The sequence below is a fragment of the Anser brachyrhynchus genome (genome assembly GCF_964034855.1).
Source record: "Anser brachyrhynchus genome assembly, chromosome: 3".
Classification (NCBI taxonomy): Eukaryota; Metazoa; Chordata; class Aves; order Anseriformes; family Anatidae; genus Anser; species Anser brachyrhynchus.
The window spans coordinates 73603460-73618301 of record NC_137696.1 but is presented as its reverse complement, the minus strand read 5'-3'; the positions used below and the strand labels follow the sequence as shown (position 1 = coordinate 73618301).

Sequence of the window (14842 nt, the reverse complement as noted above, 5' to 3'; positions counted from 1 at the left end):
GCCCAGTTCTGCATCTGCCCCCTTTCTTCTGTCTCCCAAAGGCTGAGATCATAAATCTTGTGTGGACTGTCCACACCAGCCATACAGGGCTCAAATGGGAGAGTAGGATTGCCTGGCTGCCTTAGCTATTAGTATCTCTCCTTTGCTCCAGCAAAGAGCTGGAGCACACATTGCTACCTCTCAGGAGTGGGTATGTGGATCTCAAAAGAGGATGAGGTGGTGATTTTGTGCTGGGTTAGTCAGCCTCTGAATCCTAGGAATGGGAGAAAAGAACAAGGAGGTTTTATCCCCATCTGCTGCATTATTTGTTAGATGCTGCTCTACTCAGATGTGTGCACATCGCAGGGAAAAAAGCTGTTCCTGCTTCAGGAGGGTTAGTCCGGGATAGTCCAGGAGTCCATTCTGGGAGATGGATGGACAACAGATCAAAACTTGAGCTAAATTGTGAAGATTTGTTTCTCGCATGAAAACCGTTTTGAAAATGTCAGTTTTGCTGTTCATAGATGTTTGCTAAAAAGGACTCAGAGCATTTTTCTAGCCATGATACTAGCCTTGGAAGACAGGACAAGGATAAGAATGTTAAGCGATAATGAAAGCACTGTGTTTTGTTTATATGAAATATGACCTTTCCATCAGGATGAATGCTTCTGAGATTACATCAAACAGCAGAAAACTAGAAATTAACTCCTTCAGGTAAAAAGAGTATTATAGAGTGTGGTAGTTATTTTGCTAGAAACCTTTTCAGTTGCCTTAAATCAACACCTTCAATAAGGCAGGTGCGACAACTTCTCACATTTAAGGTTCAGTAAACAGAAGATGGACTTTTGATAGTTTGCTAATGCTGGATTAAGTGCTTCAAAATGCATTAGGGAGGCAAAGGCAATAGAGAAGCCAGGCAAATAAACATAAATAATAGCAAAGGTGCCGCTGAAGGCAGAGCTGAAGTAAGAGATCTGCCCATCAGACTGGTAAGTGGATTTGAAAATGGAAGTAATGTGGTAAAGAGGTAGGGGTAGGAATTGTCTGAAAGAAGGTAGAGGGCTGAAATAAGTAAGATAAAAGATGAAGACCAGAGCAAGGGTAACTCTTTTAGTTCCAATAATGCAAAGGCATCGTGATTTCTGAGGAAGTTACAATAAAAATTTCAAAATGGCAAAGAAAATTACTTGCAGGCTGCAAACCTGTGGACAGCTCCCTGGCCTATTTGGTTGGGTTTGGCAGTCCATGTCAGGAGTTCCTCCGTGCCAATGAAATACCACATATGTACCACACCAGTGTCTGAAATGTGAAATTTAAAACTACTCTGAGAACGCCCTGACTACAAAGCATGACACGATGACTGCTGAGCAAGTATACTCTGAGGGATGGAAAAGAAAACTTACATAGTGAAACAAAAAGGCAAAAATAAGTTCAGGCAAAGAGAAAAAATATGTTCCTTCTCCACTCTGCTGTTCAAAATACTATCACAAATAAGATCTAGCCTGCTGGGAGAGAGGAATATGGGGTGTTGGAAGGTCCTTCCTGCTGAAGGGAGATTGTTTGACACCAGTAAATATTTTTCGCTGGCAGGTGTTCTGGATATGATGTGACCTGCCCTCTCTGGAGAGCTTTAAGGACCAGGGAGACAAATAGTTCTGGGAATCATATAACAATACATGTCTATAATCCTGCCTTGTTTTCATGGGAAGGGAGAGGAGGGACAAGATGATTTCTTTCAACCCTTTATGTCTTTTGGCACTACTTTCCATTACTGTGAAAATGATGCAGTATGAGACAACAACCAGAATTTCAAGAACACCGGCAGGAATGATGTAGCAGAGGATAAGACACAAAACAAACTAACCCAAAATTCATGACTGTACATCCTCACTGCCATGCAAGCCTACACACTAGTGCCAATAGGAGGGGCAGGACCATTGTGACAAGAGTCATAGGCTCCACTGGGCAGCAGTCCCTCTGACTTCGTACCCAGACACAGCACCCACATCCAACCTCGTGTACAGTAGACAATGTGGAGAAAAATATTTTCTTTAAAGCAGAGTGATTTGGTTGTAATATTTCTGCATGAGTGAACAGCTCAAACATTCAGAATTTCACTTTGCCTGCTGGGATTAATCTTCCCCTCCTATTAATTACTTTCATCGTCAAAGATTTTGTATGGAAACTTTTAAAAACAATTTGAGTTTATTAAAGGACACTGTCAGATAAGAATAATTTATGTGTAATTTACTGTAGGTCACTTATAAAAAACCTGCCATATTTCTATTAATTACAGAACAGATACTTTTCCTCACATATTGGCAGTAGATGATGTACCTTTCTCATGCAGGCTTTAAACATTACATGTTTACCTAGGAGCACTGGCCTACCCATTTTTCTTTCTTTACTGCTGCAAATATATGCTTAATTTCATACAAAGGAGGTAACACCACACAACAATCATTTCCTGGCTTTGAAAGAACAAGTAGAGGAGTGTTTGTATGAGTCAGAAAAAGTTACTAAATCCAAGGAGAACTTCTATTTACCAAAATGGCTCTTAAATCATCATCAATTTTAGGTAAAGCTAATTAAAGCAGTCCCTGGCCCCCAGAAGCAGCAGGAAGGGACTATAAATGGTTGCTGCCCCAGGGTATAAACTAGCTGGTCCCTGGACCAGACCCCTCACACAGTTAATCCCTGTGTGGTGATGACTAGAATTAGTTAGTGTCACCAAAGATGTTCTGAAATAATAGTGAAAGAGAATCCTGCCCTTACACAACAAATACTACTTTTAGCTCTGTATTACCAGGAAGACATAGAATTGTGCTCACAAGAGATTCATCACAACAGTTAGTAGCTGGGAGGCTTTATTATACTGTAGAAATACTGACCCTCATGGGCCAGGCTCTGAAGTAGTCGGGTCAGCCAAAAATTGCAGAGAAGTCAAAGGGCCAAATGCGATTTTGCTGCAACCTCAAAACAAAGTCATTGAAAACAAAAGCCGAACTGTCTCAATGAGTTATGCCAAGAACTGATACACGGGCACAATCATATGTGGACATAGCCATATGGACAATGTCAATATAGCATCACATATGAAGTAAGAAAGAGATGTGATAACTGTGAAGAAATGTTTGAATAGAGCAACCAGTAAAGAAGGAAGTATATTTTACATAGGTATGGGCAGAGGAGTAAATGGAAACAGCAGAAAGTTTGGGCTAAATGTCATTTTTGACTCTGGGACTATCCCACAGGTCTTTGTCGTTTCAGAAGCCTGTCACTCATCCTTGTGATGCCTTTTGAGGCCTTTGGCAGGTATGGGTGCACCTGGGGTTTTGTTAAATATGGATGTGACAGGTCATAACTGGTCTGATGATGTATCTGTGCAGGAGTGGAAATGATAATATTCAATCGCTTCATACCGCTGGTGGGACCGTGAGTCAAGGCGCAATGGAACAGCACAGATGGGAGAACAGCTCCTTGCAAGCCTCGTGCCTGTGACAGCCCAGCACTACCTGAGGGCTGAAAGAGGTCATCTGGCAGCACATCTCGGGGCTGCTCACCACCGCAAGCCATGCTGAAATCTCCCAGACTTTATACAGAAAAGAGCACGGGGCCTGGGATTTTGCTCTGATGAGGACATACTAAAGCTGTTGCAGTGATGATGTTACTTTGGCATCTGACCAACAACTGCTGTGTAGAAGAAGCCGTTCCATCTTTCCTGTTATGGTCCCTGGCCACCTCTCCAGGCTGGCATACGGAAAAACACCGGCACTTCAGCAACGCCTGTCACATCGATGCGATTTATTTGCACACAGCCAAGACGTGCTGTTCCAGCACCAACAGTTAAACTAGGCAATAAAGAATCACGACGACTTAAGGAGCAGGTGCCGGCGGGGTGCCTACTCCTCGGCCCCGCGGCCGCCCCTCGCCCTCTCAGGCTGGGGACGAGCAGAGCCCCCCGGGGCCGCCCTGGGAGGAGATGGCGGCGGGGCGTCGCTCCCTCACGCCGCCGGCAGTTAATCATTAAGCGCCCCCCCGAGCCTCCCCGCACCTCGGCCGAGCCCCGTCCCCTCGGCACCGACCTCCCCCGGCTGCCGTGAGGAGGCAGGGCCCCGCCGGGGGCAGGCCTGCCCCTCCTCGCCTCCCCTCAGGCTGCCGGCGGCCCCGCGTCCCGGAGAGCCCCTGAGGAGCCCATGGGGCGCGGCAGGTGCCGGTGAGGAGCATGGCCGAGGGAGCCGAGGCTGACGGCGCCTTCCTGCGCCTCCCGGCCGAGCAGGACGAGCGCTACGCCGAGCTGCTGGCCGCCGGCTTGCTGCCCTGCGCCCGGGACGGGACGGGCGCCGAGAGGGGGCTCCCGGAGCCATCCGCCATCAAGTCAGGTAAGGGGCCCGTGAGGCGGGACGGGCGCCGTTGAACGGGCGCCGCGGGGAGGAGCGGCCCTAACGGAGCCCCCCCGGGCGTCTCCGCTCTTCCCTCCCCGGCTCGCAGAGCTCCGTGCGGGCAGCGACAGCCTCTCGGAGGACGACGAGGATGCGGACGGCCGCGACGGCAAGCTGAAGGGCGCGGGAGGCAGCCCGGCGGCGAAGAGGAGCGTGGCGCAGATGATGAAGGACAAGAAGAAGCAGACGCAGCTCACCCTGCAGTGGTAGGGCCGGCCGGGCGCGGGGCTGCCTCTGACGGGGGGCTGAGGGCTTTCCGGTCTCACTGCCATCGGCCCCGGTACAAAGGAGGCCCTCCCTCCCCCTAAATTTCCGATTTTTCTTTAATTAGCAGAAGTTTATCCGTTAACAGAGATCTCTGTCACACCCGCACTGGCTGGGAAAAATCGGGAAAGACCGAATTTACGCAAGAGAAAAATCCCAAGTATCGGCTTACTGTGCCTGAACCGACGGTGCAAGTATCCAGCATAGACCTGGAAGGAGCTTACATAGCTTCTCGTCCCGGGTGTGCGGGAACACGGTAGTAATCAACACATGGACAGTCGATTATACGTTATTTTGTTTCCGTAAAATCGGGTTATTCCTTCTTCCTAGAAATGATAAACCCGAAAATCTTGGAAAACGTAGAAATGAAAAGTTACCTCAGACTTTCCATTTGCAAATGGATGCTTTAATTATCCTGTATGGCCATGGCTGTTCGATTTCCATCGTCTCAATATATATATTTTTACATTATATTCCACCATCCACAGACACCCTCCCTTTACCTTATTTTATCTGGGCAAAAATTAAACACATAAGAGGTCAAATTCTGCAGACTTTAATTCATACAGGTCTTTACTAAAATACTCCTGAAGTTAGGGAGCTAATATTGAATTAAATGGGAACTTGGTTACCAAATCCAGACTATAAATTTGGAGTTTTCCTTCAACCTGAAAAAAAAAAAAAAAAAAAAAAAAAAGGAATAATCCAGATATCCCGGTTTCTTAATTTAGTTTACATCTGACTTCTTAGAGCAGACAGTAAATTGAAAGGATTTGAGTCTCGTGAGTCAGTGCAAAATTATTTAGCATGCAGTGTTTACTATACAGTATGTTCATATAGATTGTTGTAATTTGAAAAGAAACAAATTTATTACAAATCATTCTGGGAGTAGCAGATAATGGAGACTGATAAAGAAAAGAAACTGACAAGAGTGGAATACCTAGCTGTTACCAAGAGTTCAGTTAAAGGGAAGATAGACAATTTTTACTTGTTTTTAAAATTAGACTTTAATGACCTTTGCCTAAGCACTTGCCTTTTGTAAACTGATGCATAAAAGTGCATACCCTCCAGAAAATGTCAAATCTTTGATTTTTCGTGTGGTTTGGTCAAGAAATAGCTTCAGGTCCAGCGTGAAAATTAAAAAGCAAAAGTAGGAAGAAAAGAGACATAACTCCAGGTATTAGAAATAGAGAAGGTGCAAGTTCAAGCCCCTGCTCTGTTCAGAGGACAGCCTTAAACCCAAATCTTTCACAGTATAGTTAGTACTCATATTTTCAGAGCAAGGCTGCCTCTGAGGTGGTAGTCATTTAAATCAAAATTATTTAAAGCAGAAGTGTGCAGACTTTGAAAAAGGCTCATTAAGAATAAGGGACCTGGCCCCATGCTTTCCATATTCTGCAACTACCCTAAACATGAAGTGTAGAGTCAGTCTCTTGTGCCTGTCTTGTTCACTAGAAACTCATCTGTGTTCTGTCATGGATATCTTCAGTAAAATGAAAAAAAAAAAAAAAAAAAAAGAGGGCAGTGCCATAAACACAGAAGGAAAATAAATTGGAGAGACATGATATGTTGCTTTTTACTCTTCCAGTTTCTTTCTCTATACAGGCTGGAAGAAAACTACATTGTCTGTGAAGGAGTTTGTTTACCGAGATGCATCCTTTATGCACATTATTTAGACTTCTGCAGAAAAGAGAAGCTGGAACCTGCTTGTGCTGCAACTTTTGGGAAGGTAAAAAGTAAAAGTCTTCATCATTCATTAGACTAATTCTCATAGTTTCTAAAACTAACAGTTTGGTACACCTATGTCAAAATGCCTGTTAAATTATTTTTTTTTTCCTACTGCTAATGCACATGGAGTCAAACTAATTACTACTATAACATATGGAAGGATTTCATGACAACAGCTTTAGGGTAATGAAACTGAAGTTCCCTTTGATTTCTTTTCTTTTGTTTTTTTTTTTTTTTTTTGTAAGAAATAACAATATGGCATTTTCTCCAAGAGCTTTTTTTTTTTTTTTTCTTTTCCCTCTCTCTTTTTAATGGTGACATTAATAGGGCTCTTTCCACAAAAACAGATCTGATATGGAAGACACTTTTAATTATACTAAAGGCAGTGTAAAGTGAGAAGTGACACAATAAGCAATACAAGAAGGGGAATAAAAATTAATAACACAAAGAGCTCCTGAATGAAAAATTGTTGATTCCTCCTCTTTTCTACCCTTCCCTACAATTAATCCTGAAATCATTTAATGAAAGGGAGATGTGAATTCTCCAAATTAAACCCTGAGTAGTTAGTGAAACAGGAAACCAAAAATGCTTCAAGGATCATCTTTTTTTTAAAACACTACTGATCTGTTCATTGTTCATAGATAGCAAAATGCATTAATTTAATTAAATAATAATAATGGATGTAAAATCCAGTTCATAAAATGAACTTACTAATTTTTTCCTCTTGAATTGGATATACTGAGAAAGTATATGTCTAGTTTTCATTACATAGTTTCAGGATAAATGAGGAAGACAGTAGCTTTCCATTTAAACATTGTTTTGACCATGATCTAGCTTTTAGATCCAACCGTTAGTTCTACCTCTATTACCGAATTAGTTTTTTACTTAATAAACCATCTCCCTTAAGCATCATTTACAGGAAGAATAGAATGTTTTTAGGGCAGGAAGAGTAGAATATTTTTAGGGCACTAATCTCAATCTCAGGATTCCAGTGGCAGAATGTTTTGCTTGATTTGGATTAAATCACAAAACATGATTTTTTTTTTTATATGGAGCATAGATCATAACAGAAATTTCATAGGGTTTCAGTGCAGATAAGTATGTTTAAGCCTGTGCAGCCTTTTGATAGTCAAGAAGATAGAAATGCCCACAAGGTAAATATTTGCTTGCCTTAACCTTCAGATCACAATTTTCAAATCAGAAATCACTTTATTTCTAGCTGTTTGACTTTCAAAATGGAATAGCTAGCAGCCAAATCTTTCCCTCGCTTCTGTTTAGATCCCTGAAGCGAAAGACACAGTTGTACTTTAGGGACCTGAATGGTGCAGGATCCCAGTGAAGAAAACTAGACTTTGTATTGTAAAAGTGAAAATGGAAAGGAAGAACAGACAAAAAGGGTGGGAAGACTGGGGGTACACAGTGAGATGGACAAGGATAGAAGGACCCCTGCAGTGTAAAACGTGCTGAATTGTTTATGTTGTGGCTTACGTGTCACAAATTCATGAAGTACAGTAGACTGCATATTTATTCTCCAGTTTTTTCCATGAAGAGATTGCTTTAAAAAAAAAAAAAAAAAAGTATACCATTGTGAGAAATTAATACTGTTATTTTCTCTTTAGACCATTCGCCAGAAATTCCCTCTCCTTACCACAAGGCGGCTTGGAACAAGAGGCCATTCAAAGTAAGGCACAATTATCTGTGTATCCACTTACAGAATACATTGTAGGAATTAAATACATTTCCATGCCTCCATAATGTGTAGTAATTGGTAGAGGAGGTATTCAGATGGAAAGCTGTTAGTGTTAACTTTCATGCACCTGATGAAACCGATACAGTGTTTGAATTTGAAAACATTACTGCAGGCATAGTTACTAAAACTAAACTGATTAAGCTTCTAAAACATCATCATTTTCAAAGAGCCTTTCACTGGTTGCAAATAACTTGTCAAAATGTTATATATGTACATATATGTATAAAAAAACATTTAACGTATTTTTACAGCCATTCATCTTTCTACAAATAATGTGCTATTTAACTGTGATTTGCCTTTTGCAAATCTGACAATTTTCAATCTGTTCTCTTGATAACAATAGTGATTTATTTAAAGACACCAGAAAAAAAGTATCTTAAATTTAGAAGAAATTATACATCTGCACTTTGTTATGGATAATTTTTAAAAACTCTAATTAGTACACAGTCTGTAGTGTATTCATGTATAATGTATCCAGTTGATTTGTATATTTCAACTGTGGAATGTTACAGAATCACAGAATCGTCTAGGTTGGAAGAGACCTCCAATATCACCTAGTCCAACCTCTGACCTAGCACTAACAAGTCCTCCGCTAAACCATATCACTAAGCTCTAAATCTAAACGTCTTTTAAAGACCTCCAGGGATGGTGACTCAACCACTTCCCTGGGCAGCCCATTCCAATGCCTAACAACCCTTTCAGTAAAGAAGTTCTTCCTAAGATCCAACCTAAATCTCCCCTGGCACAACTTTAGCCCATTCCCTCTCGTCCTACCACCGGCCACATGGGAGAATAGACCAATCCCCACCTTGCTACAGCCTCCTTTAAGGTACCTACAGAGAGCGATAAGGTCGCCCCTTAGGCTGTGGGAATAGATATTTATGCATCACCTATGGCAAAATATTTTGCTAGTTCAGATTCTGGCATTATCCTTTAGGCCATGACAAAGTTAGTGTAAAACTGTGGAGAACAGTTGGAGCAACATCCCTTACATCCACTCTCCCACCTGTGCCCTCATACCAAGGCTGCTGAGGAAGTACTGCTGAACTGTCCCCAGTCTGATTTTTTTTTTATTTTTAATTGAGAATCCTCCTTCTTAAGGAAATAAAAAAAATGTGTGGTGTATTGATGTAAGGAATGTAGAGAAGTCAAAATAACGCCGTAGGGTATTGCTAATGTCAAGGTATGAATTAGGTAATTTTAGGAAACCTCTGCCCTTGTTTGGGGAGTCACAAATACAATAGTGCTCTGTATTGCCTGAAACCAACACTGGTTCTGAGCTTTTCTTAGTGTTGTTCATTAAATTGTTGTTTCGATGTTTATTAATCTCTATTTATTTAAAAAAAAAAGTTTAAACTTAGTGTGCCCATACCATTCTACATAAAATAAGGCTAGTTATATAGTTTTATTCTTTTAAAGTAACTTTCAAAAAACTTAATGGCTTTCAATCCCAAATCTAATTTAGATCAGATCCTTATCTGTAAATTTCTATTGATTTCAAAATAGGTTTGTCCTAAAAATAAGACAATGCTATGAGGAGCAAATTAAGACAGGTATTGTGTCCAGCTTTCTGTGTATACATAGAAGTCAAACATTTATTATTAATGCCTATGTTTTGAGACATACATGCCTTTAAAATTGTGAGTAGGATTGTTCTCATGCTTAAAATTACAAATGTGTTTATGTAGATACTGAGTAAGACTCATTAAATTAGCCTTATAGAAGAAAGTACAAAGAGTTGATGGTTTACTAAAACACAACTGGAGACCAAAAAAACTATCAAAGAACAATTTTGCTAGTCAGTAAGATAGAAAACTAGAATATTGGTACTAAAAAGAGAAAATCAGACATTTGGTTTGTTTGGGAAAAGTATTTTTGAAAGGCTTAGCCTTGAAAGACAAAGGTATTCTTGTCTTTCAATAATCTATAAGCAAAACTCAAAATGAAAGGAGACTGAAAGAAAAAAAAAAAAGCAAAACAAAAACAAACAAACAAAAAAACCCACAAGATTGTGGTTTTCCTAAGTGCTCTGTAATATATTAGGAATGTCTGAAAGATGCATTGTTTACTTTTACAATTCTGGGGGGGTTGTTTTTTGTCGTTATGCTGGCCTCTTTTCCTACCTTAGATATATCAGAAATAGCCAGGCAAGCCCACCCTATTTTCGATGAAGAATGCACTGGAGATGCCATTAATGAATTTTAGGTTTTGTTGCATATACAAAATGGGAAATAATTTCAATTACAGATTTTAAAAGACATTATTTCTTTAGTATATCTCAAATATTTATTTTAATAAATCATTAATAAAAACAAAATCCAAAGGAAAGCCTGCATAGAGTGTTTTCCTTTCTATAATAAAGGGCAATTCTTGTTTAGCTTCTGTCACGGTCTTACAGTTTTGTAATCCATTGAGTTTTTTCAGGAAAAACAGAGTACACAATCTGTCTTGTAGTTGCTGAATAGAGTTTTTGAGGAGAGTTACATTTAGAAGGGTAGTTTATAAGGGAAAGAGATTTAATGGATTTTCTGCTGTGGTGAAGTTGAGCTATAGTTACAGGCGTAAGCTATTGTAGATTTAGTCAGCTTTGCAGATGGACATTTGCTGTTGTGTTTAAGTTTTTAGGAGATCTGGCATTTATAGTCCCCAGGAATATTTGACAACCTACTAGTTCATCAATGTCTCAGTTAAGTCTTACATTCATAACCTAGTGTATTTGGAGAACTACTTTCAAATCATAATGAATGAGAGAATACAAGGGGAAAAGACTGCCAAATGCTCATTTTATTTTTGATCTGACATACCTAATACATTGATAAACAAGATCCAATCAGGATCCAAACTTCCAAAAATGTCATGTATCTGCGTAATTTAAAGAGGTATGTTTCAAAACAAGTTTTTGACATGGGAATCTCGCCACAAAATTAATTGTGTCAGTGTAATTCCCTTTTCTCCGAGACTATCACAGAAGTACTTCATGGGCAGCTTTTCTTCAGCAGATCCAATAGTCCTACTGACCTTGGTGGTATTATATGCCATATTTTCATATGGATTAACTGTTCTTGAGCAATTTCCTCAAAGGGATGAGGCATCAGCAGGTTTTGTTTGAACATCTGGCATTTGTTTCTCCTTTTTTTTTCCACTGGATTTTTCCTCAGAGACTTATTGTCTGCAATTCTCGTTTCCACTACAGTAGATTTACGTTGTTCTGGCTGTGCAGAAAAGAGCCTCGTAAAAGGCACAAGTGACAATATCTCCAGTTCAGAGACCGAATACAGCAGCAAGTAGTCACTGAGGAGTGGTAGTATAAGTAACAACCAGTATCTCTGATGTTGTGGATCATATCAGAACCATAGTCTCACTAATAAGGAACAAAGTCATTTCTGCTTTGGCCAGGTAGCAGTTAGTCATGCAAGTATCATTTATGGAAGTATTTTCATTAAATTAATATGTAAGGTAAGGGGCTGTTCACCAGTTACATTAAATGACTGGTTAGTCACTGCTTTTGTCAGCTTGAACGCTAGATGTTGTAAGCAGTGTTGGGACTACTACTGGGACTGGTAGGAGACACTTCTTACTAGCGGTTAAATTCTAATTTTTTAAGCATGGTAGTGGAGTGACATTGTTTTAGTTCTGTTGTTAGTGTCATTATTTTGATATAATATTAGTAGGAGGAGTAACAGTACTAACTATTCCTGACAGTGATGTTTAGTGCGGTGGTATTGCCTGGGAGGCAATCATCATCCAGTGCTTAGATGTTGCAAAAGCATGAAAGGAAAAAGACAATTCCTTTCTAATGGAATCATTATTCTTATAGTGCAAAGAAAAGCTGCCTCCCTAGGAATAAAGCACCTTGCTGCATACTGTATGCATACACAGTAACACACTGATAGAGCCTGGCTGTGGACAGAAGAAAACAAAGTAAGTCGGTTCCCTCTTCCATCCATTCCAAGGTGGCAGCCATTGTTTTTCTTCCACACCGAAACAAGTCCAAACTCTTTCTAACATTCACTTGAACTGAATTCCAGAAAGCATTGCTGATCTAAGCTGAGACACGGGTGCTGCTCTAAGGTGCAAGAACTTACATCAATGTTAGTTCTGAGCAGCATTTGTCATCTGAGGTTCTGGATAAAGGAGGGCCTTAAAAATGGGTCTAATAAATCCTTTCGACTATTTGAACTTTTGATTATTAAGAACTAACCTCAGAGTCTCTCTCCCTCTGTGTTTACATCCAACAACCTATTTGTACAGAGGTGTAAATACTAAAACACTCATTTAAAGAGTTGACCAAGAAAGTACAACAAACTAAACACAATTTTGTTAACAACACTACCCATGCTGCTCACTCCAGATTGCTGAATAGAAGGGGAAGACTTCTGTATCCCTGCTGAATGGGAGAAGACCCAGACCTGGAGCAGGTTCCAAATCCACCTTTTTGCATGGGCAGTGTTGAACATGCTACAGCCACTACCAGAATTTAGTTATATTCTTCATGGTACATGAATTACCTGGAGCAGCTATTCAGGAAAATGTGCATACTGCTCAGACCATACACACAGAAGGCTGTTTGAGCTCAAGTTACAATTTAATTTCTTTGTAGACTTTGATCAATGTTGAATCTTAGCTTTTATCCATGATGTCTGAAAACTATTATCTTATTTATTAGGAGTGATTTAGTGGGTTAATAAAACTGATACGGCAGCTGGCCCCATGATAACAAGTTATTGCAAGTCCCTGAACAGCTTAAGCCTATCATTTCCTTATCAGCTATCATTTCTGTCAGTGTATGCTAAAATCAGGGCTACTAGCTACATAGGAACATATGTTATAATAAGCCACTGAAATTAAGAGAAAATCAGTTTAGTTTGTTCTTTAAGAGGTTTGTTACAAAAACAGAGAATAAGTTCCTTATGATGACTGATTTCCTTTTATGAATTGTACAATAGAAATATAAGAGTGGAATATACATGTAAATAGGCACATAAAGAGAAAGAAGGTACTTGAAGATGTAGGTTAAAGATATTGTCAGTGTGTCTGGAATGGGTCTACTGCAATCAGCAGGGAGTAAAAAATCAAAAAAGTCAAAAATCAACAGGGAGTCAAAGCTATTCAGCTAAGGACTTAGGTGTGTAAGAGAATAAAGATCTTTATACCTTATTCCTCTGTGAAGTACTCCAGACAGAACTTTAAAAGTACAGATTATAATTTATTTATTCTTTTATTGCTTCTGTGTCATGACTGGAAAGCTGTACTTTTTTAGTACTAAAAATTCAAGGAGATTAGAAGGATAATTTATATGCCTTTAAGACACACTGAATAGATACCGAAAAAAAAAAATCTATTCTGCAGTTGAAAATAAAAAAAAATGAAAGGAGTAAATTCCGGTATCTTGGGGCATTCCAGAACACGAACAAGTACTGTGTCTGCCATCAGAAAGCTGAGAATCCAAATCATATGACAGTTCCTGTTTCTAGCCCAAATATGTTTATACTGAATTAGATGTGAATAATCTAGATATCGAATCCTAACTTTGTAAAGAATTACTGATTTTCTTTGGCCTCTGGCCCACTTCAGCTTTAACAGCAGGGAAATCCAATTTTGTGGTGAAAGCGTGAGGTTTTATTTTTAGAATTTACAAAATGACATGTGATTGAAACTGAGAGATTTGGGGTGTTGGAATGAGATGCCGGCAACTGCTTGTTAACATTGCCAATTACAAATAAATTACTCTGCCTGTAGCATTTTTAAAGAACTGGTCACAGCTCTATTTAGTGTTTCATCCTGTGCAAATTCAAGATTAAGTAAATGCTATTATTTCAAAGGATCCATACATACACATTTTTAAGACTTCTTGTGTCATGTTTAAACTAACTGAATTTCCATGAAAGAGGAAAAAATGTTCATGCCTTTAGCATTTTTGCCAGAACTCTGTCTAATATTAGAAATTTTCAGATTCAGGTGTATGGCTCAAGTCCATCTGTTTAATACCCATAAACCAAAGCTGTTGGTTGAAAACCTTCAGGACTTTAATTCACAACAGAGATGACGCACTACTGTATCTGAAAAGGAGGCCAACTGTCCAGCATTATGACATTTAATGAAAGGTCACATTTAATGAAAGGCATCCTAAACCACCTTCAAGTGTCACTTTGATTTGATCAGTCAGTTCTGACTTTACTGGGTAAAAAGAGAACTGTACTGAGCAGATGGTCCTATGTCTGAGCTTCTGAGTATGAACAGATATTTTAAAATGCTCTGTTCACCACATCACCATTCATCAGAGAAATATGCTTATGGGGAAAGAAAACTAACAGTAGCGAAATAGGCAAGAAACTCTTGGCCTTGCTAAGGGTCACCAGGTACCTCTGTGTTCCAGTGATATTACGTAGACTCATAAATTTCAGATGAAAAATAAAACCTGTGATGCCATAGGTTTATGCAGCCACTTTCTGCCACAATTTCTTGGCTATAAAATCCTGAGTGCACCCAATAGACTGTCCAGAAACAGAATGACTATTTCAGATGAGATTTTCAAAGACACCTAGGCTAAGCAAACATATCACCATAATGAACATCTCCTTAATTATCATTTGTATCTAATGCCTTTAGTCAGCATTGTAAATGTAAAGCATTTGAGGTTTTTGTTCTTACCTGCAACCATCCCATACAAGAGCAAACA

General features: G+C 39.6%; 1 protein-coding gene across 5 annotated transcripts in view; it reads left to right on the top strand.

The window, feature by feature from the left end:
* The first annotated feature begins 1332 nt into the window (after window positions 1-1332).
* The window catches only part of RFX6 (regulatory factor X6), a 42112-nt gene continuing 28602 nt past the window's right edge, over window positions 1333-14842 (top strand). For 3 of the 5 annotated variants that reach the window (XM_080587173.1, XM_080587172.1, XM_080587169.1), the window contains exons 1-4: window positions 1335-4361; window positions 4471-4627; window positions 6291-6414; window positions 8033-8094. In XM_080587173.1, the coding sequence (XP_080443299.1) occupies window positions 4205-4361; window positions 4471-4627; window positions 6291-6414; window positions 8033-8094 (500 nt within the window). In that variant the 5' untranslated portion in view covers window positions 1335-4204. Of the gene's footprint in view, window positions 4362-4470; window positions 4628-6290; window positions 6415-8032; window positions 8095-14842 lie in introns of all 5 variants that reach the window. The other 2 variants (XM_080587170.1, XM_080587171.1) reach the window with 2 other exon arrangements.